This window comes from Emys orbicularis, chromosome 7 (genome assembly GCF_028017835.1).
Source record: "Emys orbicularis isolate rEmyOrb1 chromosome 7, rEmyOrb1.hap1, whole genome shotgun sequence".
Taxonomy (NCBI): Eukaryota; Metazoa; Chordata; order Testudines; family Emydidae; genus Emys; species Emys orbicularis.
The window spans coordinates 19352612-19380392 of NC_088689.1; the positions used below are offsets into that span (position 1 = coordinate 19352612).

Here is a 27781-nt window from a genome sequence, read left to right on the forward strand (position 1 = left end):
CGCGACTGACCGGTAGCTGTCTGGCGTTGCAAGCTTCCAGAGGGCTATGGCCACTCGCTTCTGGACACTCAGGGCTGCTCGCATCCGGGTGTCATTGCGCTTCAGGGCAGGGGACAGCAACTCACAAAGTTCCAGGAAAGTCCCCTTCCGCATGCGAAAGTTTCGCAGCCACTGGGATTCATCCCAGACCTGCAGCACTATGCGGTCCCACCAGTCCGTGCTTGTTTCCCGGGCTCAGAATCGCCGTTCCACAACATCAACATGACCCATTGCCAACATGATGTCCTCGGCGCGGGGTACCGTGCTTTGTGACAGGTCTGTGCCACTCTCAGACTTCAGGTCCTCACCGCGCTGCCGTAGCCTCCTCGCCCGATTTCTCAGCATCTGCCTCTGGGAAAGGTGGATGATAAGGTGCGAGGTGTTCACAACGGCCATAACTGCAGCGATGGTCGCAGCGGGCTCCATGCTTGCAGTGCTGTGGCGTCTGCGCTGTCACTGACCAGAAAAGTGCGCAAACTGATTTCCCGCCGGCGCTTTCAGGGAGGGAGAGCGGGAGTGATGGTCGGATGACGACAGTTACCCAAAAGCACCCTCGACACATTTTTTTACCCAGAAGGCATTGGCGGCTCAACCCAGAATTCCAATGGGCAGCGGGGACTGCGGGAACTGTGGGATAGCTGCCCACAGTGCACCGCTTCCAATGTCGACGCTTGCCCTGTTAGTGTGGACTCACAAAGTCGAATTACTGTCCTTAGTGTGGACACACACGTTCGACTTTGTAATATCGATTCCACATATTCGATTTAAGTAAAATCGAACTACTCTCGTAGTGTAGACATACCCATAGAGTGATCACTTTGTGAAAAGTGTTCATCCACAGATGATAGGGTATTTTTGTCTTTTATCGTTTTCCTGTGAGAGTTCATTTCAGAGCATAGTGATAGTCTGGTTTCACTCACATAGCTGTTGCTGAGGCATTTATTGCACTGGATGAGGTACACCACATGTTATGATAGGAATGTGTAGGATCCATAGATCTTGAAAGGTGTATTTTTGGGGGGTGTTGATCACTGTAGAAATGGAGATATCTATGTCTGCAGGTTTTGCATCTGTTCTGGAAGGGTCTGATGCCCTTTTGAGTTGATTGTCCTGGTCTGTGGGGAGGTTGCTTCTGATGATGAGCTTGGAGAGGCTGGGAGTTGTTTGAAGGCCTCAAATGGGAGATTAAGGAAACCCCTCCTTTTTGTCTTATGTCTGCAGAGGTGTTAACAGGCCCCTCTGCCTTGCATGGTCCCTTGGAATATGTGCTAACTACTTATGCCAAACAATCTGTTCCGCCTTGCATTTAGCTTTAATGGGGCTCCATCTGAGTACCTTTCCTGAAGAAGAGCTGAGCTGTGTGTTGCTCAAAAACCTCTCTCTCTCTCTCTCTCTCTTTCTCACCAGCAGAAGTTGGTCCAATAAAAAAATATTACCTCACCCACCTTGTCTCTCTAATGTCCTCGGACTAACATGGCTACAACTACACTGCATACATCAGATTACAGGTATTTCTGGTGGTCCAAACCATTTTGTCATCACCATTTCTATAGAAAAGACAAAGACCAGGGTTCTATTTTCAGGTCTAGCCTTTCACTCTGAGCCAGCAGACACTGGAAGTATGGCAGAGACTGCATACTTGGGGACAGATCCTGCTCCCATTGGAGGAAATTGCAAAGCTTTCATTCTCTTGAGGGAGGGTATCTTTCATAGACCCTGTGGTATTTGAGACCCAAATGGAGTATCAGCCAACCTATTCTCCACCAAGAAAAGTCACTAGAGACCAAGTCCCCTATATACAGGCTGTGATCATTAATGTATATTGCTTCTGTTTGGAGAAATATTATTTACTTTGAACATTATCGCTATGTGATGCTTTCCGAAGGGTAGGAGAGGTGGAAATTAAAATAATCTTTGAGATTATATAAAGTAGAGAACTAAAAGACCTGTTATATTCAAGTCCCTTTTCCTACACATGCAGGATACAGTCCTTAGTTACCAGATGCATCAGATATTAGAGTTGATGTTTAAAATCAAATATACACAAGTTAAGAAGGAAGGTACTGTACATCTGGGGTCAGGCTCGAGTTATGAGAGATTACAAGTATCAGTTACAAGGTTCACAAGGTACATACATATCACATAACCAGCATAGATCCAGATTGGGGTGTGGGAGTTTTTAAAGCATCAGTGGATAAGTGCACTTGGGTACGCCACCCAGGGAATCTATTAAGAGTCTGAGTCAGTGTATGCTTACTTTAGCCAAAGGCCATGTTTGTGTTGAATTTAAAGGGGGTATTTGTGTGTAAAAAGAGTTATTTCAGAGTACAGGACAATTCTATTGAAATGACCAGAGCTGTCATTTGAATATGAATCTAGAAAAAATAGGATCTGTCAAATATTTTGAAAAGTTAAAAGTTTTGTTTCCTGTTATTCCATGCAGAAACCATGACTATTTCTAAAAAGCAAATGAAATTCAAGAAAGAAAATAAGATTTTACACTAACAAATCATCACAATATTCTTTGCAAAATCTTTTCTAGGCAAGGAAAACATTTATGAAAGAGCAGATGGAAATCATGATCAGAAATCCCTTATTTGGAAGTGCACTACTAGTTTTTGAATTAAAATCAGTCTTTGGGATACATTTAATGCTTGTGGTGCAGTATTTAACACACCCTCAGTACAGAAAGATAATGTCTACACTGAGCTGGGGTATGATTCCCAGCTTGAGGGGACATACTAACACTATTTCTGATCGAGCTAGTGTGCTAAACACAGCATGTAACCATGGTGGTGGGGGGGGGGGGGGGGGACAGACTAGACACCTCAAGCATGTGCCTAGTGTCCTGGCTGGGTAGGTACTTGGTGTGAGTAGGCCCTTGTGCCACTGCATCTATGCTCTATTTTTAGTGAGCTAGCTTGATACTAGCTAGAATGGGTATGTCTCCTGGAGCTAGAAATTTACACCCTCAGTTCAAAGTGTAGATATACCCTTAGTATACTACTGCTCTCTTGTGTATTTGGTAATTTGATAAATTATAAATAAACACGTTCAATAGGTGCTCTCATCTTTTCCCACTATTAATTTAAAAGCAGAATGTTGGCAAGCATGTATATATGGCTTTTTCCTAGCTAGTCTGTAGTAGTGCTTGAATCTGATGGCTCACACAAATTGTGAATAAATTTTATTTTGCTGTAAGCAATAGAAAGATGAATTAATATAACAGCTGTTTCAGATTTTTATGCAAATTTTTAAGCATAAATTTCTAAACTTTGCTTCCGCAATAAATGTTGCAAATGCTAAAATATTTTATATTAGCATTTGTGAACTTTGTTGAAGCAAACTAATTTGAAATTAGATGAGAAATTAGATTGTGAATTCTGATTAGAACATCCATCATTAACTGAGGTAAGGACACCAATTTTAGTCCTCATGCTAGCATATGATTCATTGAATTATAATTGTTCCAGTGGCCTTTGTTAACAGGACTTTGGTCAAATTATTTTGATCAGCTGTGATTGTATGCCTTCACCACTTAGAAAAATGACCAGTTGCTCCTCCTTCCAAACAGCTGATCTTCCAACAGCTTATATGAATCCATATTTCTACAGTTCCCATCACTCCATGATGATTTGACTTTATGCTAAAAGTCTGTACGTGCGCACGTGGGGAAGTAGACATCAAAATTAGGCAGTGTAAGTACTGGATAATCATTTAAAACAGATGGCTAAAGCATGATTGGGAAGCATTTTATCATAGTAATAGCCTCTCAAAATGCATTATTCCCCATCACTTTTAAACCATTAACATCTTTCACGCTCTAAGCCAGGGGTAGGCAACCTATGGCATGCATGCCGAAGGTGGCACACGAGTTGATTTTCAGTGGCACCCACGCTGCCCGGGTCCTGGCCACCGGTCCGGGGGTGTGTGTGTCTGTATTTTAATTTAATTGTAAATGAAGCTTCTTAAACATTTTAAAAACCTTATTTACTTTACATACAACAATAGTTTAGTTATATATTATAGACTTATAGAAAGAGACCTTCTAAAAATGTGAAAATGTATTACTGGCACGCAAAACCTTAAATTAGAGTGAATAAATGAAGACTCGGCACACCGCTTCTGAAAGGTTGCCGACCCCTGCTCTAAGCCAAAATGTTAAGATGATTTATGTGTTTGTTAATTTATATCTTGACAATTACTTCTTAAGTACATGTGAATATTTCCTGCTGTTTCAAATCCTGAAATCAAATTATTTTGGAAACAGCAACTTTAAGGGATTGTTCTTGTTATCCTGGGTTTATTTCTGAAACAATGAATTCTATGTAGATTTTTGTCTTCCGCAAACCAACCATTTAGTCAGCTGTGGGCCTGATCCAACTCCTGTTTGAAGTTGGACTGAGCCTTTTTAGAGACTTAGTGGTCTTAGGTTAAGTCACTAATATTTACACACTCTAACAACAGGTTCAGATTCTAGCAGCCGAAACCTCCTTTCACCCTTTTCAAACAGGTCAATGGTGTTCAGGGCTGCATAACTCTTTGTTTCATAAGAATGGGGATTTGCCCCAGATTTCCTTTCACTGTACCTCTGCATTTTAAATTCGCAGCATATCAGTGATGATGTCTCTCCAATAGTTTGTGCAGTGGTTTGGTATCCTTGGTTGTAATAAGGAGTTAATAATTGTACATTTATTTAGCAATCTTCTCTGCTGTGTATGCTGGTAATTTCTGTATAAAAGAGATACAGTATTTACAAACCAGCCCAAGGCCTTCCTGTCCTTTGTACAGGCTGCCCTTCCCCATAGTCCCTAGCTCAGGGGTCGGCAACCTTTCCGATGTGGTGTGCCGAGTCTTCATTTATTCACTCTAATTAAAGGTTTTGCGTGCCAGTCATACATTTTAACGTTTTTAGAAGGTCTCTTTCTATAAGTCTATAATATATAACTAAACTAGTGTTGTCTGTAAAGTAAATAAGGTTTTTAAAATGTTTAAGAAGCTTCACTTAAAATTAAATTAAAATGCAGAGCCCCCCCTAGACCGGTGGCCAGGACTTGGGCAGTGTGAGTGCCACTGAAAATCGGCTCACGTGCCGCCTTCGGCACGCATGCCATAGCTTGCCTACCCCTGCACTAGCTGGTAGTATGGCTCCCAAGTGAAAAATGTGAGATCATTCTTACCTAATCTAAATAATGTTGTTAAGAAATGTTGCAGGCTATTGCTCGCTTCCTTCAACCCCACCGTCTTGCTCTGCAACCTTCTGGCACCCTCTTGTTAACCTTTTGCTAGGGTGGAAATTAATTTATTTCTACTCCTTTGTGTCTCTGACACTTTCTAATGCTTGGCACGATACTGAACTATGTCTGGGTCATAAATGAACGCGGCCAGGCTCTGCCCTCCGCCCTCCTTTTCCCGCCTTGCGATTTGCAAAGTACCTCGCCCCCTGGTAGTGTTGTCTCACCTCTACCTTCTGCCCTGTGTCCCACTCACCTCCACCCCGCCCGCCCGCCCGCCCCTTTTTTCCACCGTCACCCGCCAGCTTAGGAAAACTGCTGCCCTTCCAAACTCCCCATCCCCTCCCAGGCAGTGCAAACCAATGGGCCGCTTTCCACGCACGCAGCTTCTTTCCAGGCTAGCCTGTTTATAAGGCAGCCCCCGCCAGGCCCCTCCCCTCCAGTGACCCTCTCTCGCCGCACGCCCCAGCCCAGCTCGCGCTCCTGGCCGCTTCTCCAGCCCAGCAGCTAAGTCCTGGCTTGTGCTTGGTGCAGCTCCGGCTGGCGGTGAGCTCTGCCCAGTCTCCTCCGTGCAGCGCTCGCCTGGGGGGGACCCCTCTGCCCTTTGCACCGCTCCCCAGCTCTCCCTGCTGCTGCAGAGCGGGGCTCGGGTTTCAGTGGCTTGGCAGCCCGGCGCTGCTGGTCTTCGCACGCCGCTGAGCATCTTGGGGGCTGCATCAGCCTCTGCTCCGAGCGGCTCTCGGTGTCCCCTGGCCAGGATGCTGCTGTGGCTGAGCTGGGCAGGCGGCTGCTGCCTGCTGCTGCTGCTGCTCCCCGGCGGCGCGGCTGAGCGGGCTGCCGGCTGCCCCGAGCGCTGCGACCGGGCGCGCTGCCCCGCCGCGCCCGCCGACTGCGCGGGCGGAGAGGCGCTGGACGCCTGCGGCTGCTGCCTGGTGTGCGCGGCCCAGGAGGGCGAGCCCTGCGGCGGGCCCGCCGGGGAGCCGCCCTGCGGAGAGGGGCTCCAGTGCCGGCTCCCGCCCGGCGGGGGGGTGGCGGCGACGGCCACGGTGAGGAGGCGAGCCAAAGCCGGGCTCTGCGTCTGCACCAGCAGCGAGCCCGTGTGCGGCAGCGACGCCAGGACCTACGGCAACCTGTGCCAGCTGCGGGCGGCCAGCCGGCGCTCCGAGCGCCTGCAGCAGCCGCCGGTCATCGCCATCCAGCGGGGCGCCTGCGGCCAGGGTAAGAGCCGGCAGGGGATGCGGGCAGGGGGGGGAGCGAGGGCTGGGATTCCCTTGGGCGTTAAACAAAGCTAATCCAATAGGCATTATCCGTATTACCCGGGCTGATGGCCGCTCTGATCCCGAGCTCTGTAGTGAGCCCCAGGCCTGAAATCAGCTCCGCTGACAGCAAACGAACCTCGTTGCCCTGTAAGGATAGGTTGTTTGGTTGCTGTGTTGGGCACCTCTGTCTGGGCAGCGCCCAAAGCTTGCTGAGGACTCGGCCAGCAACTAAAGGAACCAGGTGCCTGCTCCTGCTCGTTTAAGCTTTATCATCTTGTTAGTACCCCCGTTAACAACGGCTAGCAGTGTCACCTCTGATACCGCCATTGATCTCACTGATGACTGGGTAGGTGCCCAATACAGTGGCGCATGTAAAGGAGATAAACGAGACTCTGAATGTTCAAGTCTCAAGACTTGGTCAAGGATTCCAGAGCAAGACCCTTCGCTCGTGAATGGCCTTGTAGAACTCGATTTTGAAGCTCTCACCCGAAAGGCACACGGTGTTAATCCAGGGGTCTTTTGTAGTCTCTGGTTTCCGGGAGTCTGTATTTCAAACCATTCAATGGCCATTCAGCCTGATACAGTGGACTGGTCCTAATGGAGACTTCAAACCTGGTTTTATAACAGGTGGCTGCTCAACACAGCCTGCCTTTAAAAATGACCATACAGACTTTTTTTTCACGTATGCACTTCTGTAGGGTTTGCAGCATAACGAAAATTAGCAAATAAACTATAATTCTCAGCAGCTGAGAACTTAAAACAATTGTAAATAACATTCTTTACAATTTTTGGGTGAGGGGAAGAGGAGAGCTTCTGCTCTTGAAGTGGCTTCCTCTTCCAGTTGTAGTTTACATACCTGGGTGAGTGGGAGTGAAAAGGTTTTAGCCACCCACTCAATTAGTATGGAGGAGTTGGGAAATCTCTGAGGCAAGACTGAGATTTTCCCAGTTTATCTATTGTCATGGTCCTCATCATGCTGCAGGGAACTGTCAATATTGAGTAATAACTTTCATCCTGAAGGGTCTCTAAGTGCTTTATAAATTAGTATATAATTTCTACAGGAGGATTGTACCACTGAAATGCAGCCACCTTGGTGGTAAAATAAGTTAATTTTATTATATATGCACTATTAGAAGAGGACCAGAGGAAAGGGTTGTCCTTGACTGATATTTGGCTTTCAAGTTTGTTCAGAAACTAGGGCAAGAATGCAATATTTTTAGTATGCAAAGTAACAGGGAAAATTGTTTTTATGTGCCACTTAAAATAAAATAAAATTAACCCCACATCCTTTAAAACTAGATAAAATAAATTTTATCTGAATGAAATTGTATTGCCTGATGTAGGTTCTGAGAAATACTGGTGAGGGGGTTTATAACTGGGTACTCTTTCATGAAGAGATGTCATGGAAAATGTAATAAAAAATACTAAGTTGGCGGCTTCTGTTGTAAAACCAGGTAATACTAAATGAATGCAATATGTCCATGACAACAGAGCAAGCAGTGAGCTGCTGCCAGCCATCTCATCAGATGTTTTATCTTGTTCTGTTTAGTAATAATACATTTAGGTGGGAGTGGGAAACCTAAAAGCATGCTAGGTCGACTTTCTAAATTCTCTTCAAAAGGAACACAGGATCAGCGCAATACAAGTAACAGTGCACATAATAATGAAGAGGCATAATGTTTTCTCCTTGGTATTGTTTATAAGTATTTATGGCTATGCTAATTGAATCTGACAAATTAGGGGAAGTGAATATGTATTTGTAGTTTAATGAGATTATTTTTCCCATGACAAAAATATGATGGGTTTTAAATTAGTTTTGATAGGTATAGTTAAATGTATTCCAAGGTAGAGTTGTGTAAATTTGAGCAGTTCACTGATCATGTATACTGAAGTGAACTCTCCTCACATATAATATCAGGATAAAAACGGTAATAGCATTATGTTCTCATATAAATGGGCCGTACCAAATTCACAGTCCATTTTGGTCAATTTCACGGTCATAGGATTTAAAAAATAATAAATTTCATGATTTCAGCTATTTAAACTTGAAATTTCACGGTGTTGTAATTGTAGGGGTCCTGACCCAAAAAGAAGTTGGGGGGGGGGGGGATGCGGGGGGTCACAAGATTATTGTAGAGGGGGTTGCGGTTCTGCTACTCTTACTTCTGCGCTTCTGCTGGTGGCGGCGCTGCCTTCAGAGCTGGGCAGCTGGAGAGCGGCGGCTGCTGGCCGAGACCCCAGCTCTGAAGGCAGAGCCCCGCCAACAGCAGCGCAGAAGTAAGGGTGGCAATACCATACCATCCCACTCTTACTTCTATGCTGCTGCCTTCAGAGCTTGGCGGCTGCTCACTGAGGGCCCAGCTCTGAAGGCAGCAGCACAGAAGTAAGGGTGGCATGGTATGGTATTGCCACCCTTACTTCTGCACTGCTGCTGATGGGGCATTGCCTTCAGAGCTGGGCGCCCGGCTAACTGCCGCCACTCTCCAGCTGTCCTGTTCTGAAGGCAGTGCAAAAGTAAGGGTGGCAATACCATGACTTTGTGACCCCTCTGCAACTTCCTTTTGGGTCAGGACCCCCAATTTGAGAAACACTGATCTCCCCCGTGAAATCTGTTTTTTGTGTGTGCTTTTATCTTACACTATACAGATTTCACGTGGAAGACCAGATTTCATGGTCTGTGATGTGTTTTTCATGGCTGTGAATTTGGTAGGGTCTTACATATAAATAACCGTAAGAAACACATAATGAAGTTACAGAACTGTATTATACTCTTGTACATGGAATTGCCATACTGATTCAGACCTATAGTCCATGTAGTCTTAGTTTCAAGTCTCTAACAGTGGCCAGTACCATACGCTTCAAAGGAATATGCAGCATCTCCTCCAAACCCATCCTTAGGCAGGAGTGGGATAATCTGTCCCCCCATTCCTCTGGAAGGTTTCATCTTAATCACTTACAGTTAGTGATTGTTAAACCCTGGATCATAAGGATTTATATCCCTTCCAAACTACCCATCACTTTTGGGAGTTGTATACAAAAAATAGGATAAAATATATGGCTCAGTTTCTAAAATATTAGTCATGTTTAGTGATTCAGATGCTGTTCCCCTTGAGGTCAATCATTCTGATAAAAAGCTTGCAGAAACTTTTCATCATCTTTCTCCACAGAAACATCTGCAACTGTTTGAATGTTTTACTCTTTCCTGTCCAGTAAAAGAATATCTATGTGGCTCAGTGCATGTCTATTCCAGCTCTGAGTGAAAAACTTCTGTGGAATAGGTGTTGAGTTTCAGAAGTGAGTGATATGGGTTGTGAGTGATACGGGTTTCAGAAGTGAGTGATATAAATGCAGTGGTTATACAAATCTTACTTTAATGGTCCAGGAGCATCATATTTGATACACACGCAGAAAAGTGAGATCTAAATTTTGTACTTCTAAATTTAAAAGCTATACTGTATTCTAATAGAACTATCTCAACCAGTTAACATCAGCAAACACTCAAAGCTTTCATTTCCTCAGTAGAATATAAGCCTTTGATTTTAGATCTTAATTCATGAAAACAATATTGTTGTCTCATGATCTTTTTGCAGAATGGTCACAGAATTTGGGCTGTGTTTGAGCACTAGAGAAATACAACTCTGCTGTTGCTTATGCTTTATCTGCATAACCCTGAATTGACTCATTCAATTCATAGTCTTAGATTTTCTATTGAAAATGTAAAAATTAACTTTTTAGGTAAATTTAAAAAAAAAAATCAAATATCCAGAAATGATCATCATTCTGCTCCTGTAGCACCTCTGATTAGTGCTTTGTTTGATGTCTGTATCAATGAGAACAAAAGGGAGGTGCTGGAAAAGCAGACCAGTTGTGTGACATCTCATCCCTGGTACAGAGCAAATGTTGTTGCAAGCAAAAAATGTTTCAAATGTAAAAAACAGGGAGTAGGCAGGCGAGAAGGGAGGGATGCTTCTAGCATTGCCTACTGCATGACTTGTAAAACTTTTAGCTGTGGCTTTGTTTTTGTTTTTTTTTCAATCCCATTTCTAACAAGGAGGTTTTTTTTATTCATACCCAATGAAGTTGGGTTTCCTAACTATAAAATTAGGGGAGGGAGAAATCCGATAACAGTCTTTTATTTCAGAGTAGCAGCCGTGTTAGTCTGTATCCGCAAAAAGAACAGGAGTACTTGTGGCATCTTAAAGACTAACCAATTTATTTGAGCATAAGCTTGCGTGGGCTAAACCCCACTTCATCGGATTCATGTCTTTTATTTGCAGAATAAATGTACTGAGTATATCTTGAATTGCATAAGGAAACAGAGCAGTAGGTGTATAAAAGTTTCCTTCAAATTCAGAAAATACAAAAACATTTTACATAATATTGGGTCATTTTAACAACTGATATAAAACAATCCATAGTGCAAACAGTCAAGTACTATGTTCAAAATCCCCTTTTTCTTTGTCATCTGAAGATATGCAGCTGCTGACCATACAGAACAACTTCTCCACCAGTTATTTTCCAGGAAAGCATGTAGGAAATTCTATCCCATCTTTAGTTTTGTGGGATATGAAATTACTAGCTCTGTCTTGTTCTTCACGAAAGGTCCTCAGATCAGAAAACCTGCTCACCTCTTGGTCTCGGTACATGGACCAGCATCAGGAAAAAATGAAATGTACTTAATTTTGTACGTCCTATCTTTTGGTTCCCTGGCTGTTATAAATATTCTTTACTTGTCCCAGGAGTCTTGGGACACAATGCTGCATAACTTGCATCTGTACTAGCCTTTCTCTGGGTTCTGATATTCTATTTCATACACACAATATCATTTTTCTTTTTGCTGTTATTTCTCCCATTATACAGTTACAGGCATTCGTAGGGACAAGGCTGACAGCATCTCACACAATTTTGTATCCTTGCTTGACATTCTTATGAGGGTACAGCATAAAGTTTGGACAAATTAGGATTGTTTTTAACATTTGCATCTAGTAGGAAGGATAGAAACTTTCTTGTGAATGTTGTAAAAAATATTAACCCTTTTCTAACAGCCCTTGTTCTGGAACATTAGGACTAGGGTGACCAGATGTCCCGAGTTTATAGGGACAGTCCCGATATTTGGGGCTTTTTCTTATATAGGCTCCTCTTATCTCCCCCCGCCCCCCCACGACTTTTCACACTTGCTATCTGGTCACCCTAATTAGGACTCTGTCTTCTATTCTATGTAGGTTCTTATACTGCCCTCATCACTGTAGGATGTGAGTGCCTTTCAATAGTGCATTACGCAGTGTGACTAACTGTGTCACAGGTGGTTCCTCCATTCTCTCATTCCCTCCCCAGGGGGAGGATTGTGTGTGCAGTGCAAGGTTATGTTTTGGTAGGGTTTTGTTTTGTGTCATTTAAAAATGTATATGCTGCCCTATGTTTATATTAGAGAAGGCAGATTGAAGGCGTGTGCCTTGCACTGAGAGCAGAAGGGAGTGAGGTTTGGGATGTTCCTTAGTTTTTCTGGGAGTTTGTCTCAGACCAGACCATGTCCTGCACAGCCCAGCTTTATGGTTCACTGAATTTTATAACCTCCAGTCAGCACATCTTCCTTTCATAGCTTCAGAAATGGAAGAAGTTTATTCAGCGCTAAATCTGACTGATTTGATATTTTGAAATGCACTATAGCCATACATCTTGTCCAAAGAACACACTATAATTATCTGGCAGAATGATTTAAATGGAAGGTCAATAACCATTTGTCATGAATTCTGAGTACTTTGCTGCATAGTTCTCATTTCTCTGTCGTTTTCAAACGATGGGAAAGAACAGTAAATGGAACTACTTAAATTCTTTAGCTTATAGGACTGAAGTGGCTGAATGGTTTTGGCAGTGGAAAGCATTGCAGAAATGAATAGTCAGAGCAGGAAGAGAAACTCAGCTGAGAAATCTGGGAAGGTCAAGAACTCAGCCAGATATTTATCAAGGGGGAAAGCTGATATTGTTTGTTGTGAACTGAGCTTTCAGCTGTTTTCCTAAAGATAATAATAGATATGTCATGTTTAGCGTTCTGGAGAGATTTTAAGAGAACTCTATAGGTTACTTAATACACACTAAATCCACAAAAATTATCTGTTAGGCTGGGGATTTGAATACAATGTGTGCACAAAATAGAGCTTTAGAGCCAAGAGAATAATTGACATAGCTTTCTTCTCCTCCTCTCCTCCCATTGTGGCTACATCTTACTCTATCTAGGTGGCCTGAATTTGATTTTTCTTCTCTCTCCCTCTTGTCTAGGTCTTTCTTACCTCAGTAGGGAGTTGTTTTGTGTAGTGGAAATACAACAACAAAATATTTCCTGAAGAACAGAAGGCATTCCCAAACTCTGGGTATTGAAATGTCTCTGAAGCCAAGTATTCAGATTAAGTGAAGTGGATTGTCTGAAGTAGCTCACCTTTCCCCCCCTTCCCGTTCTAATCCTTCCTTCTTGGGAGTCAGCAGCAGTTTTGGAGTTACTGTAGGCTTTCCTTCAGGTCCTTATCAGCAAATGAAGATTTGGAGGGTTGGACTTAAACCTTTTATCCCCCTTGATTTGAAATTTAAGAGCACCTTACAGGAATATATAAAAACCAAGAGTAAGCAGCAAGAACTTTAAAAAGTGGAATTTGAATGTGGTGGGGCATGTTATAGTCTCACTGTTCATGGAAAATGTTGTGCTGTCCAAGAAATTGGAGACCTTGGAAAATAATTTTTGCAAATAAGAGCTTGTGTGTGCTTGGAGGGTAATGCTGGAAATAGAATCTGTGAATGGCATGCAAAATCTCTTTGAAATTCTGTTGAAATAAAGTTTGGGCCACTCTTTCCTCCCCCCCTCTCCTCAAACTGATGGAGCCTCTGGGATCCCTGGCCTGCCTGGGTGGTAATACAAGTAAACAAGGGGGTATACAATTGGGTCCAGTCAGAAAGTGAATGCATTGCACTATTGTAGTGATTTGGCTTCAGAATGTGGGAAAAGAAAGGAGGGTTCTTTATGGGGTTGCAGGTGCATGTGTTTCCTGACTTTGCTCATGTGTCTTAATTTAGGAGAAGGACTTTAACTTCTTTAAAAAATCTGACTTCCCTGTACCGGAGAAGCACTACAGTGAATTGCCTTAATTTACACCAGCTGATCATATAATCTACAGATTAAAAAAACAAAATCTACATTGTAATAAATAGCACAGTTCATTACTTGTAGTTTTTGGAATCCATGAAGTGAGAAGATTTTTGTGCCCGATAGCTACAGTCTCACAAACAGTGAAGATGAATTAGGCAGTCAGACACCTAGGCTTTGCATTTCTGGATTATTCTAGCACACCTTGGCTGGTGGTAAAAGGCACAAGGCTGAAGGCCAACTGACACACTTAAACTGCTTGGATTGTGTAATGCCTTATGAATGCTCTGCCATGGAAGTGTTCTATTTCTGGGGGAAGTCATTTATAAAGGAAAATTAATTGAATAAATACCTATAAATAAAAATACGCAGTCGTGTTCTAGCCACGGAGCTCTGGAGAAGAAGAGCTATGTGACAGCTCGAAAGCTTGTGTCTCTCACCAACGAAGTTGACCCAATAAAAGAGATTACTTCACCCACCTTGTCTCTAGAAGGAAAATGAAATAGGAAAGTCAGACCTCTGAATGTACACCTCAATCCTGTAAAACAGTTGTCTCCAACATTTATACGCCCAGGATCACTTTTTGAATCTAAGGGCAACCCAGGATCTACCCTTCCCTGAGGCCCCACCCCTTCCCCAAAGCCCCGACCTGCTCACTCCATCCCCCGCTCCCTCCATCACTCGCTCTCCCCCACCCTCACTCACTTTCACCGGGATGGGGCAGGAGGGTTGGGGTGCGAGCTCTGGGCTAGGGCCGAGGGGTTCGCAGTGTGGGAGGGGGCTCTGAGCTGAGCCTGGGGCAGGGGGTTGGAGTGCAGGAGAGGGTGAGGGGTGCAAGCTCTAGGAGGGAGTTTGGGTGCAGAAGGGGGCTCCGGGCTGGAGCAGAGTGTTGGGGTGCTGGCTCTGGGAGGGGGGTCCGGGCTGGGGCAGTGTTGGGATGCAGGAGGGGGTATGGTATGCTGGCTCTGGGAGGGGGTCAGGGCTGGAGCAGAGTGTTGGGGTGAAGGAGGGGGTACAGGGTGCTGGCTCTGGGAGGGGGGTCAGGGCTGGGGTTTGGGGTGCAGGAGGGGGTTCAGGGTGCTGGCTCCGGGAGGGGGCTCAGGGATGGGGGTTGGGGTGCAGCCTCCCGCCGGGTAGCACTTACCTCCGGCAGCTCCCAGTCGGCGGTAGGCACAGTGAGGCTAAGGCAGGCTCTTTGCCTACCCTGGACCCACACCGCTCCCGGAAGGGGCCAACACGTCCTTGCGGCCCGGGAGGGGCGGGGCGAGGGGGTACGTGGCTCCGTGTGCTGCCCCTCTCTGCAAGCACTGCCCCCGCAGCTCTCCTGGCCAACGGGAGCTGCGGGGGTGATGCTTGCAGGAGCAAAGCACAGAGGGAGACCCCTGCCCCCCCATCCCTGGGGCTGCGCTGGTCGCTTCTGGGAGCGGCGTGGGGCTGGGTTAGGCAGAGAGTCTGCCTTAACGGCAGCCACACTGTGCCGCTGGAGATTGTGATCGACTGGTTGGTGACCACTGCTCTAAAACATGTTTAACCTTACCACAAATAGTCCCACGAATGGGTATAGTAGTCCCATTAAGAAAAGTATTTATACCTATTCGTGGGACTATTTGTGCTAAGGTTAAGCACAAGTTTAGTACTTTTTTTTTTTTTTTTTTTTTTTTTTGACAGACTGCTTTTAATATACTTAATTGGTCTCACTTTATGCTGTATTTTCATCTTTTCAAAGTTCAGGTGTGATCCCTGAAAATATATTCATTCTCTTATGAGGAGTATGGAACTGGGAAGGGGAATAGGATGTTGACCTGAATTGGAAGCTTTAAATGCTATAAACTGAGCAGAGTGGAAAAAGGAGAAGGCGGAGTGATTGCTGACTCATCCATCGTGTTTTCAGAATTCTGCAGAAAAGAAAATGACACGTCTGCTTTGAATCCTGCTGGCTGAAGTGCTCATTGCTTCTGTCTGCAGGATCTATTGCAGATCCTTTTCCACATCTACCAAAAATACATGTCTTAATATTTCTATTTCAGGCAGGTTTTCCTCAGTGATGTTTTCCAGTTCAATATGCTTCACCCTTGTCCTGAATATCTTTCTTCTGCCTGTTTAGCTTTTTCCTAGCTCTGATCCAGATGTTGCATCTGAACAGAACTTTCTGGGGGTACATAAGGCCAGGGAGTGGGACAACCGTTGGACAGTTAAGCTCCATTTCTATTGTTTTTTCCACGATGGAAGTCCAGCTCTCCCCCTCACCACTTACATTTACAATGAGGGTCTTTCACTTCTGATTTATTTTAGTTGTTTGTCACTGTGCTCTGCAGTTTCTTTCCATTTAATCATCCCGATGTGTCTCCCTCATTGATTTGAAAATCAATTGGTTTGACGTGGATGTTTCCACTGATGTAACTTTTAGATTGTTTTGTTGGCACGCTAATGCTGCACAGTTTAAAGAAGAATTTCTGGAGGCTTTGAGCATTTATATAGCAGCTTCATCTGAGGTTCTCCAAGCATTAGTTAAGCCTGAGCATACTTCATTTTAAAGATAAACTTGTAATATTGAGAGGCTAAATGACACTTCCATGATTTCACAGTGAGTCAGTAGCATAGCTGAGAAGTCCTGAATCCCAGCCATAACCACAAGACACACTTCCTTCAGCAAAAAAATGTTTATCTAGCAATCCTGATCTTAATTTTCAGTAAGAGTCATAATCATAAGGATGTTTCCCTGATTCATACACCACTAACGGTAGCTTTCATATCAGTGGTGGGAAGATCTCCTGCTTAAAATACATCATTAAAATCCTAGCCAAATAATACACTATAATACTCAATAAGAAAGCCATAGGCACTTTATCCCAGGGTGGACATTTATCGCTTCTATTCAGTGATAAGGAGATACAATATATGCATGGGGTGGGTGTCAGTAGTAGGCATGTGTCCACAGAGGTCTATTTTTCATCCTCACTAAGAACCTAGAGTAATTCATGGAACTAAAATAACAAATTCTTCTAAGACTTCTGTGATGGATAATTAATTTCTCTAAAGACGTTTGCACATTTTGACTCCAATTTTATAAATATGCAAGAGCATTGCCTATGTTAAGTTGTTTACATAACATGATTATTAGTAAATGTCCAGTACCTATGCTTGTTCCTTAATAATTTGTCTTCAAAGCACTACTTCTTTTTAGACCCCTTTGAGGTGGGTAAACTTTACTGTCCATGCTATAGTTTGGGGGAGAGGAAGAACTGAAGTACAGAGTGAGAAAGTGAACTATCCAGCACCCCACAGCAAGCTTGTGGTAGAATTCATGTTAGAACTTCCTGCCTGCCCAACCCTCAACTCATCCTTTCAGTCCTTCTGCCTAGGGTGACCAGATAGGGAACTTAAAAAAAACAGGAGTGCGAAATATCGGGACAAATTGCGTCCCGACCAAACATCGGTCGGGACGCGGGACAAACGCCTAAATATCGGGGCAGTCCCGATTTTATCAGGTCACCCTAATTCTGTCTCCAGTCAGAAGTTGTGGGAGCTATTTAGTTCTATAGCCTTTGGTATAGATTCCTGTGTTTAACCATGAAACAATGAAACAGACTACAGTTAGACACCAGTGTTTTTTATCCACAAGGGAAGCAAGAGTTTTGAGGCTGACATTCATAGGGGCATGATCAGGCCATGTGACAGATTACTGAGAGCTAGCCAAGAAAGAATTGATCCTCATGTAAATATTATGAAGATGAGAATACAGTGCATACACTCTGCTGAAGATTGTGTTGACACCAAACAAGAAGCTTTACTTTAAAACCTCCACTAATCATGTAGAGTTTCTAGCTTCAGGAAATGTTTGATTAAGTGAATACTAGATTTTGCTCAATTTATTATTCACTTGAATAGGACACTTGAAACATCTTCATGGTACACTCTCATGCAAGTATATTCTTTGTTAGGGATATTATGTGATGGGTATAGCTATTTCCTCCTAAGCAATTGTCAGTGAAATCTCTTTAGGTTGTTCTCTCTAGTTTGTTAGCATAATAATGCTGGCAGTATTGACAGATGACCATCTCAAAACCCCTTCCTGTGATCTTTGTTTATGCTGTTGGATAAGTGGGTTGTCTTTACAACATGTAAATTGCTGCTCCTTGTTTTCTTAATTACCGTCCTTGCATTTTCCTTTATAGTGGATTACACAATTTATCCTTCAATAGTCCGTGGAATATTACGGTTTACGGTTTGATGTAATTTTAAAGATAAAATGGAAGAGATGGGGAGAAAAATTTCAAATACGATTTTTCTTTACTTTCCAATGGAGCAGTAAGTACCTTTCACTGTCAGCTAAATAAATACGCTGCACTTTAAAAACAAACAAACAAACAAAAAACTACAGTTATAGAGCTTTAAAATACAGCTGTCCTGGATGACTAGACATTTTAGAATGCAACTCATTCTTCAATGGAATTTTCCCCACAGAGTTGGAAATCCCCTGCAGGACGGATAACATTTTAAGGTTCTGTGGCCCCGAATCAGCAATCATCCTTATTCAAACAAAGCACATAATTGTGTACTCAGGTCCTATTGACTTCATTTATGCTGGGCATATTGTGACTTCAGTTGGGTTTAAGCGTGTGTCTAAGTTAAGCATGTGTTTAACTACTTTGCTGAATTGGGGCCTATAACCATAGTGTGTATGTAATGTTAAACAAGTAGCAGGTAAATGAAGTAATAGTCGATTTGCTCGTGCAAAATTGATACTGTTTGTAGCTTATCAGTAGACACTGTAGCAGGATGCTGTGGTATAAGCTTTTATTCTTTATATTGTGCAAGGACCTCCTGGAAAGAATTTTGATAACTGTAGAGTTAACAAGGAAAAACAGATTAATCCTTGGATATGAGCCTTACTCTCTGAAGGGCTACCAGGCACCAGCCTGGTTTTAGCATACCACGGGATCTGCTGCTGAGCACACAGATCTGTGTTGTTAACAATGGTTCTGATGAATGAAGGAAAAACACTCTTGAAACCAAACCTTTTCATTGAGGATGCTACTGCTTCACAAAGAGTCCTAAACAAAATAAAAACAAAAAACCCCAAGCCCATTATTTCATTGAAAGCACCAGAGTGTTGGTGGTAGAGGAAATCTTTTTCAAGTACAAAACTACACTTAGACATATATTTCAAAGAGGATGCTTCAAACAATTAGCATGTATATGCATGTACACTATCTTTTATTTTTGTTTTAATAAGAGTACTGATAATCAGAGCTGTCCAGAGGATGACCATTCTGTTTTGCAGCAGTTTGAGGTTTCAAAGTTTGTTTTGGTTCTATATTGAAACAAAACCTTTTCAAGATTTTCACAAAAATGGAATTGTGTCTAATGTCTGTTTTCAGATTGAAACCTAAGCTTTTTGGTTTGGAAAGGTTTTTTGGGTACAGGGCTCTCTGGTTTACCCTCCTGTTTGAAACAGCACTACTTCAAAGCACACTGCAGAACTTTTAGTACATGATGTACTGACCACATGGCCAGTTAGTGTTCTGTAGAGTCACACCCCATTTTGCCACACACTAACTGACCTGATTCAGAGTGTTCTGCGATGAAAACTATGCCCTGAATCAGGCAGAGCAGGGCCTTGAACTTGGGATTTCTTACATTCCAGTCCAGTGCCCTAACCACCAGACTGTAAAGTATGAGAATCTTTCATTGTCTTTCCCTTTCTTGAAGTGTCCAGAGATTTGGATGAAATGAAATTGTTCACCCGAATGTTCCCATCCCCTCTATTGCTAGTGTTGATTGACTGCTCTGTTTCTTTTCTGAAGTCTCTGCTTAGAATCCATACTGGTCACTTGCTGTTCCAGCACTCTGTTACTCTGTGCTAGGAAATGCAAAGATCAGCGATGGGTTAAACCTTCAGTCTAAATCTCTCAAGTTTTTGAAGGTAGGGTATGAATGTTTGTGGTCCATAGAGACCTTTACCTGGTAAGGTTTGTGGAGTTAGTGTATAAACACACTGTAAATGACCGTCACCGCTCCAAACTGCTTACACTTTATGTAATGTGGGTGAAATAAACAAGTAAAAGGTGGAGAGGGAAGATGAGGTGGTAATAGGATGTTTTAGCATATATTAGCTGTGGTGGTGTGCAACTCCTAGATATAGGAGGCTGATCAATAATAGTGGTCACAGACATCAACTTGCCACCTGTCCACAGGGTATTGGATGGAACCCAACCCCTGCAGTTCTGGTGCCAGGTAGGATTCAGAACTGGATAGGGAGGGAGGGAGTCTGGATGGGGAGGAAGGGGGTTCTCCTGAGTTTCAGCCCAAGATGATGAGCAGCTCACACGAGCAGCTCATGTCATAAGAATTCCAACACGCGAGATGGAAATCTCATAAGAGTAAATGATCTCCAAAGCTCCCTTCCAGTTTGGGCCAAAATCTTAAAAAACAAAAACCAAAACCAGCTTGCAAGATATTGGCTCTACTAAACACTATAGCTTTGAACCCTAGTTCAGCCTCAACCTAAATCTAACATAAATCTAGATCCAGATATGCTCTTTGTCTTATCTTTTATGAAGATAGGTTGTCATTGGAGAGTTACTGTGGACAATGATTTCAAATACTTGACTTTCCCAGGTGTAGTATACAGCAATGGTTCTCAATCCGGGTACGCGTACCCCTGGGGATATGCGGAGGTCTTCCAGCGGGTACATCAACTCATCTAGATATTTGCCTAGTTTTACAACAAGCTACATAAAAAGCACTAGTAAAGTCAGTACAAACTAAAATTTCATACAGACTATGACTTGTTTATTCTACTCTGTATGCTGAAATGTAAGTATAATCTCTACATTCCAATTGATTTATTTTATAATTATATGGTTAAAATGAGAAAGTAAGCAATTTTTCCGTAGTAGTTGCTGTGACACTTTTTTGAATTTTTATGTGATTTTTTTGTAAGCAAGTGAGGTGAAACTTGGGGGTACGCAAGACCAATCAAACTCCTGAAAGGGGTGCAATAGTCTGGAACGGTTGAGAGCCACAGGTATACTTCATGTAAAGTATGTGTGAGTGCATTGCCCTCTAATGGCAAGTCCACTGAAAATGGCCCCCATGCTGACAGCTAATAGAGATTTTCTTTATGCTCAGGTGCAGAGAGCCATGATGTTTTCCAATTATTCTTTGAAAATTAGTTGCCTCAGGAAATTTTCATGTTGTAACCTATTAGTGTTTTAGTCAAATCAGTCATCGTCTACCAATTAATCATCGCTAACTTGATGATCATCCTTGTAACTTCATTAATAAATCACCCCTAGCCATTCCCATGGGCACTAGGCATTGTGTAATAGTTCAATACAAGAATTACAAAACCCAATAAACACAGTGTGTTATAAATAGAGATGGGTTTAATCTGCAAATAAACAAACTTCCCCAAGTTCAGAAGTTTTCAAAGCCAGAGTTTTGTTCAGGCTCATCTCTCAGTGTAAGGCTTTATCTACACTGCCAATTGAATGATAAAACTTTTGTCATTCCCAGGTGCTTAAAGCAGAGCCGGCTCTGGCTTTCTGGCCGCCCCAAGCAACAACAACAACAACAAAAAACCCGTGGCGGCCAGAACAGCAAAGCAAAAAAAACCTGCGGCGCGGCCGGAGCCAGGGTGCAGGGGGACTCCCTGCACTGCAGGGGGAGGGAGCGTGGGGAGAGAGCGAAGGGGGCGGCCAGGGCTTCAGCAGGGCGCTGCCACGTGGCCCCTCCTGCCGTGCCCCCTGCCGGGAGGGCTCCGCACCGCTCCGGTCGGCTGGGAGGGAAGGACGTGGGCTGCCCTGCAGTGCGCTCCCATCCTCCACGCCGCTGCCCCCTACAGGGCGGCCAGAGCAGAACAACAACAACAACAAAAAGCGGCCGTGCCGCCCTAGGATTGGGCGGAATGCTGCCGCCCCAAGCACCAGCTTGCTCGGCTGGTGCCTGGAGCCGGCCCTGGCTTAAAGCAAGACAAAAGTTTTTCTTCGGCAAGCAGCAGTGTAACCGGCTCATTGTCAGCAGGAGCGCTCTCCTGTCGACAGCGCGAACCCCACTCGTAGGGGGTGGAAGTATTTTGTCAGCAAAAGTGCCGACAAACAGTGTTTACGCTGCCTGACTTTTAGCGACACAGCCATGTCGCTAAAAGCTGTGTAGTGTAGACAAAGCCCTAAGACATCATCAAGGAAATACCAAGTGGGAAGGAAAAAAACAATAAGGGTGTGACAAAGAAATAAGAAAAAGTAAGCACAAAGGTTATATATATGGAGCCAATAGTGTCCAGACCAAATGTAGGTTAGAAATCTAGATTTTAATTAAAGTTTAAAAATGGGGAGAGATCCACAGAAATGGAAATCAAGAGGGAGCGAATTACAAGCCTTATCTAATAGTGGGATCCCTAAAAAGGTGTCTGCTTATGCATATCAGCATGAGACAAAAGGAGGAGTTAAAAATAGGAAGAACCTACACCTCTACGGGCTTCTGTATGATGCTTTCTATATTAGTAGGTAGAAAGTGGTGAGAGTAACTAGATAAGATACTGATGCAACGTCTCTTCCTCCAAACTCAGAGATGTTCTCTTTAGTCAAAATGGTAACCCAGTCTGTTTGTATTTTTTGCTTTGGTAGTCATGGCATAGTAAAATACAGTGTTTTAAAATGCTGCAGTTAAAGAGAGTACCTTTCATTATTTGAAATCAGGAAATACTTGTGTTTGCAAAATGAACTTGTAAAACCCTGTAAATCACTCTTTGCACTCACTTTTCCTGCGAATTCCTTGCCGTCACTAGAACTGGTTGGAAAATTTGGAGAACAATGAAACAAACGAAATTGCTCAAAGTTGTGACTTTCTTCACCCCTGTTTTCCAGTCAGCTCTAGCTATTGCAGCAATTACCTTGTAATCATTCAATCATGAGCAACTACTGTTCATATACAATTGTGTGAGTTCAGATTACATGATAATTTAGACTGCTATGTGGATGTCTTCTAGTGATTTGTTTTCCTCTTGGTTTAGCCTGTTTATTGTTGGTACAAAAGATACAATAACAAATGTACTTAGTGGTCACTGCCACTGTTATAGGAAATAGTAAATATATATTTACATACATAACAAATAGCTGTTCAAGCAGCATTTTAAGGAAAAGCAAACTTTGGGGTTGGGGTCACCCTGCCTCTGTGGGTCACAACTGAGAGTGCCAAATTCAGGACAAGCCCTTAAAAAATATGGCAGACACACTGCAAAATTGGTGGTTATTCTCCCATAAGAGATACCAGACCTGCAACAAAAGTAAACTTCTGTTTCACCACACTGGCTAACAAGAAGTCAGAAAAGCAATCTCTTTAGGCATTCCAGTCCTGGATTCAATACCAAGACACTAGACCAGGGATCGGCAACCTTTGGCACATGGCCCGTCAGGGAAATCCACTGGCGGGCCGGGACGGTTTGTTTACCTGCAGCATCCACAGGTTTGGCCAATTGCAGCTCCCACTGGCCACAGTTCGCCATTCCAGGCCAATGGGGGCTGTGGGAAGCGGCGGCCAGCACATCCCTCGGCCCACGCCGCTTCTTGCAGCCCCCATTGGCCTGGAACGGTGAACCGCAGCCAGTCGGAGCTGCGATCGGCCAAACCTGCAGACGCTGCAGGTAAACAAACCGTTTCGGATTCCCACCAGCGGATTTCCCTGATGGGCCGCGTACCAAAGATTGCCAGTCACTGCACTAGACTTAAAGATGAGTGGTTATTTAAAACCAATTTCATCAAACAAAAGGATTCTTCTGATCCCAAAGGACCAGCCACATATCCAGGTCAATATACAACTCAGATCTTGCCCAATAATCATGCTGTTGCTGATTCTTTAGTATCCAATATCTAAACCTTTATTTATAAAAAGAAAGAAAGGTGAGAGTTAAAATTGGTTAAAGGAATCAAATAAATACAATATTTACTCCTGGGGGAATTCTGCGCCACTGCATGTGCGCAGAATTAATGTCCCCCACAGATTTCTTTGCTTCACTGCAGAAAAATGACTTTCTGACAGGGAAGCAAAGAGAAGCTGCAAGAGCAGTCATACACCACTCTCTAGCAGTGCATATACATAGATTCAGGCAGCCAGCAGAGAGGTAAATCACCACGGGGCTGGAGACATCTGAGCCAGGATCAGCTGCTAGTCCTGGCTGGGCTGGAAGCAGGAGAGGATGGGACTTTCTCTTCCCCTGCAAGGAGTGGCTAGGGCTGTGTCAGACCCACCCCCAGAAACCTCCCTCAGCTGCAGGAAGCTCAGCAGCCTCACCTGCTTCCTGCCCACATCACTGCTCAGCTGCGGAGGGGAGGGGTCATTGTATGGGGAGCTGCTCCTCCATCCTTCCAACCCCTGTGCATCCGGACATCCCATACCCAGACACCTCTGTCAAGCCTCACCCAGTACATCCAGAACCCCCCTAGCCCTCCATACCCGAACCCCACCCCACTGAACCTCAACCCCTGCATCTGGAGCCCCCCTGCACCCAGACCCCTTGCCTCTGGACCCGCACCCCAGACCACCCCCCACTGAGCTCCCTGCACTCAAGACCTCACCGTGATGAGCCCCCCTGCACCACCCTGAGCTCCCACATCCAGACACCCATGCCACTGACCCCCAACTAGCTGCACCCAGACCCCCACCCCACCAAGCCTCACTCCTCAGCACCCAGACTTGCTGCTGAGACCCCCACATCCAGACCCCTCCGCTGAGACTCAACCACCTTCACCTGGAAGCCCCTGCAGAGTCCCATTGCCCCTGCACCTGGAACCCTCCCAACGAGCCTCTGCACATCCAGATTCCTCCACAGCTAGATCCCCCACTGAGCTGCCTGCACCCAGATTGTCCTACACAGAACCCTCTGACCCCCACACCTGGATCCCCCCACACTGAGCCCCTTCATGCTTGTATCTTGCCTGGTTGAGCCTGCCTGCCCCACACCTGGTGTGCCTGGTGCAGAGGATTGGTTCTTGGGCAGGCCCAGGCCTTGTGCTGTGTCAGGATCGGGTCAGTCCATGTCCCGGCTCCAGGGTGGTCTCCCACCTTAATGCAGCCAGTGTTCTGTGCTCCCCACTGCCATGCCAGAGCCTCTGCATTTATTTATTGACAAATAAAACTTGCAGAATATTGTGCACATAATTTTTAATTTTTTGGTGCAGAGTGCTTTTCGGTGTAAATAATTGCAAAGTTTTGAATCAGGCTTGTAGCAGTGATAGAATAAACTGCTGGCTTGTTAAGTCTCTGGTTGCTTCCAAATCATTGGAAGGTCCTCAGTCCTTTGGTTAGAATGCTCCCATTAGTATAAGTTCATAGTCCAGAGGTTTGAGCAGGAAAGAGGCCAAATGGAGATGTTTCTAGGGCCTTTTATAGCTTCTGCCAATTGAAGGGAAACCCATTGTTCTTACTGTGAAAAATTACAGCAAGCAAGATGGTGTTTGGAGTCACATGTCCGTGCATACTTAGTCATAGTAGAGGCCCAGGGCCGGCTCCAGGGTATTGGCTGCCCCAAGCAGCCAAAAAAAAAAGCCGCTCTCCGGAGTGGCCGCCCCAAGCACCTGCTTGACAAGCTGGTGCCTGGAGCCAGCCCTGTAGAGGCCATCACAGGAAAGTCCATTAAGGGTAGATAGGCATCTCCCCTGATCCATTATGAGTTAAGTGTTCCTTGATGAGCCATTTAACTTGAATAGTCCCTTCAAGTTGTGCAGGCTAAATAGGCTAAATACCTTGTGGGCGTTACCACAGGAGCAAACATATTTGAAATACAGGTATAGACCCAATGCTTATAACTTCAAATACAAAAATGATACATGCATACAAATAGCATAATCGTATTCAGCAAATCATAACCTTTCCATAGACACCTTACTTGACATACTTTGTACAAGATTTGTTGTAATTATATAGCAGTGGTAGGTACAATGATGATATACGTGGTCATATTTTAATCCGATAACGTCACAGTAGGAACATAGAAAATAGAGCTGGTGAAGACTTGTTGGATCATACAGTAACTCCTGCAAATATGTGATATACTCACCAAAAGACCATTAGCATTAGATATATAAAGGGGAGAATATACCCCTTTTAATGGTCCACTTTTTCTGATATATTTGTAATTTTTCTTTCAGTGTAAGCAAAAATAGCTCAATTGTCTCTCTTCTAATATTACTGTTACTTTCACTGTTCTAACTGTTTTTCTAACTGGGTACCAAGTCCCATTGTTAAGGATCAATCAGCATTCATCAATGAAATCTTTCATTGGATAGCACTCTGATTTTTGTTTACGTATTTAAAAAAAAAAAAACAGATATGTCTTCCATTCCATTTTTAAACCATTGTTGCAAAACCATATTATACAACACAAGAATCTCTAATACATAAGAAGGGAAAAGGAGGGGTCTGAGTTATTTAGGTCACCATGCCATGACTCAGTCTTTATTACCTAATGTTTTCAGACAAAATATGAATTTAATTTTGGCCTTTCGGTTATGTATGCAGTTTGACTGTAGACTGCACAATCGGCCAAATTTTAGACTGTGACAGTCTTAGCTCTAAAATTCCTTGAAATTGTAGATTCAAATGTAAAGTCAAGACGGCTCATCAGATTTGATTTTTAATATCCTTACCATGTATGCATTTGTTATAATGAAAAAAGATTGAAAACAATTCAGTAATGCTACGTATTGTCTGTCTGTGCAGTTCCCATTACTAACAATGGGAGTTTTAAATATGTCTCAGTGACAGGATATATAGCCCTAAGTGCCTACAACATTGTTATTAATTTCCAGTTATTTTATAAGTGGTGTACAAAAAGTAAACTGATTTAAGTGGAAGTGTCCCATGGCTTTTTTTTAGCCAAACAAAATACTCATCCAAGCTGACAATCTGTCAAGCTTCTGTTTAGTTTGAATGAATACTTCCAAACTATAGTTCTTATTCACCCAGTTTCCAAAATAACTTGGTAATACAAGTGGTCAGCAGAGCTTTACAGATGATGGTGCTGTGGTTCAGTGGGCAATGAATTTATCCAATAAGCAATACATAACTCATTTTGATGAGACTTTAGTCAGCCATCCTTTATGTCCTGTTCTGATGACGGCCTAAACTGAAGTTCAAGAGCCTGCTGCACTTTGAGGAAGAGATTAGGTGGTGATAACTCTGGTATTTTAGCCAACATTCTCTTTGTAATACAGATCCTTATGTCCAAACTGAGAATTGTCACTATAGTTCAGTACGTAATTACTGCTGTTTGCAAATGTCCAGTGAACAAATTGCTGTATAAAGCACTTTGGAGGCTTCAAATATTATGGTGATGTGGAGAAGCGAGGAACATATGAGAAATTAAGGATGAGGGATGCAGCGCAGACTAGCTGGTATAGTGTCTTGTCTGTAAAAGCCCGCCTGGAATCTTGGGTGCCTATTCGTGTTGCTAATCTGTGCCAGAGTCCAATGCTTCTGTATCTTCACTGCTATTTTAGCCATGTTAGTTAGATTAAAGCTAGCATGGGCATTCCCACCTGAGCTGCCATCACACCTCCGGTTGCAATATAAGACATAACCTAAAACTCACCAGGCTTTCTGGGGCTTTCCTTTATTCTTTAAGAACAACCTGAGCCTGAGATCCCCCCCCTTGAACTGACTGCTTCTAAGTTTTGTTTTTTCTCTGCAATGCTTCGCTCTCTTGCCTTAGAAATCATCTACTTTTTGTTCTTCTGAATTGTAACTAATGAGACCCCTCCAAGTGTGGTGCTGGGGTGAGTCATCATAATAGTCCTGCATCTCTCACCAGGGTCCTAGAGTCTGATATGGTATCACAGATACCTATAGTATTATAAAACCACATTTTATTCTCATCTATTTGACAGATCAAAGGATTACAACATGAAGGAAATTTGACTGGAAACTTACATATCTTAAAAAGAACAGGAGTACTTGTGGCACCTTAGAGACTAACAAATTTATTTGAGCATAAGCTTTCGTGGGCTACAGCCCACTTCTTCAGATGTAGCCCACGAAAGCTTATGTTCAAATAAATTTGTTAGTCTCTAAGTTGCCACAAGTACTCCTGTTCTTTTTGCGAATACAGACTAATACGG

General features: G+C 43.6%; 1 protein-coding gene across 1 annotated transcript in view; it reads left to right on the forward strand.

The window, feature by feature from the left end:
• Positions 1–6031: 6031 nt before the first annotated feature.
• Positions 6032–27781, forward strand: part of HTRA1 (HtrA serine peptidase 1) — a 43915-nt gene continuing 22165 nt past the window's right edge. Inside the window, exon 1 of the mRNA XM_065407873.1 lies at positions 6032–6491. Within this exon, the coding sequence (XP_065263945.1) occupies positions 6032–6491 (460 nt within the window). The remainder of the gene's footprint in view (positions 6492–27781) is intronic.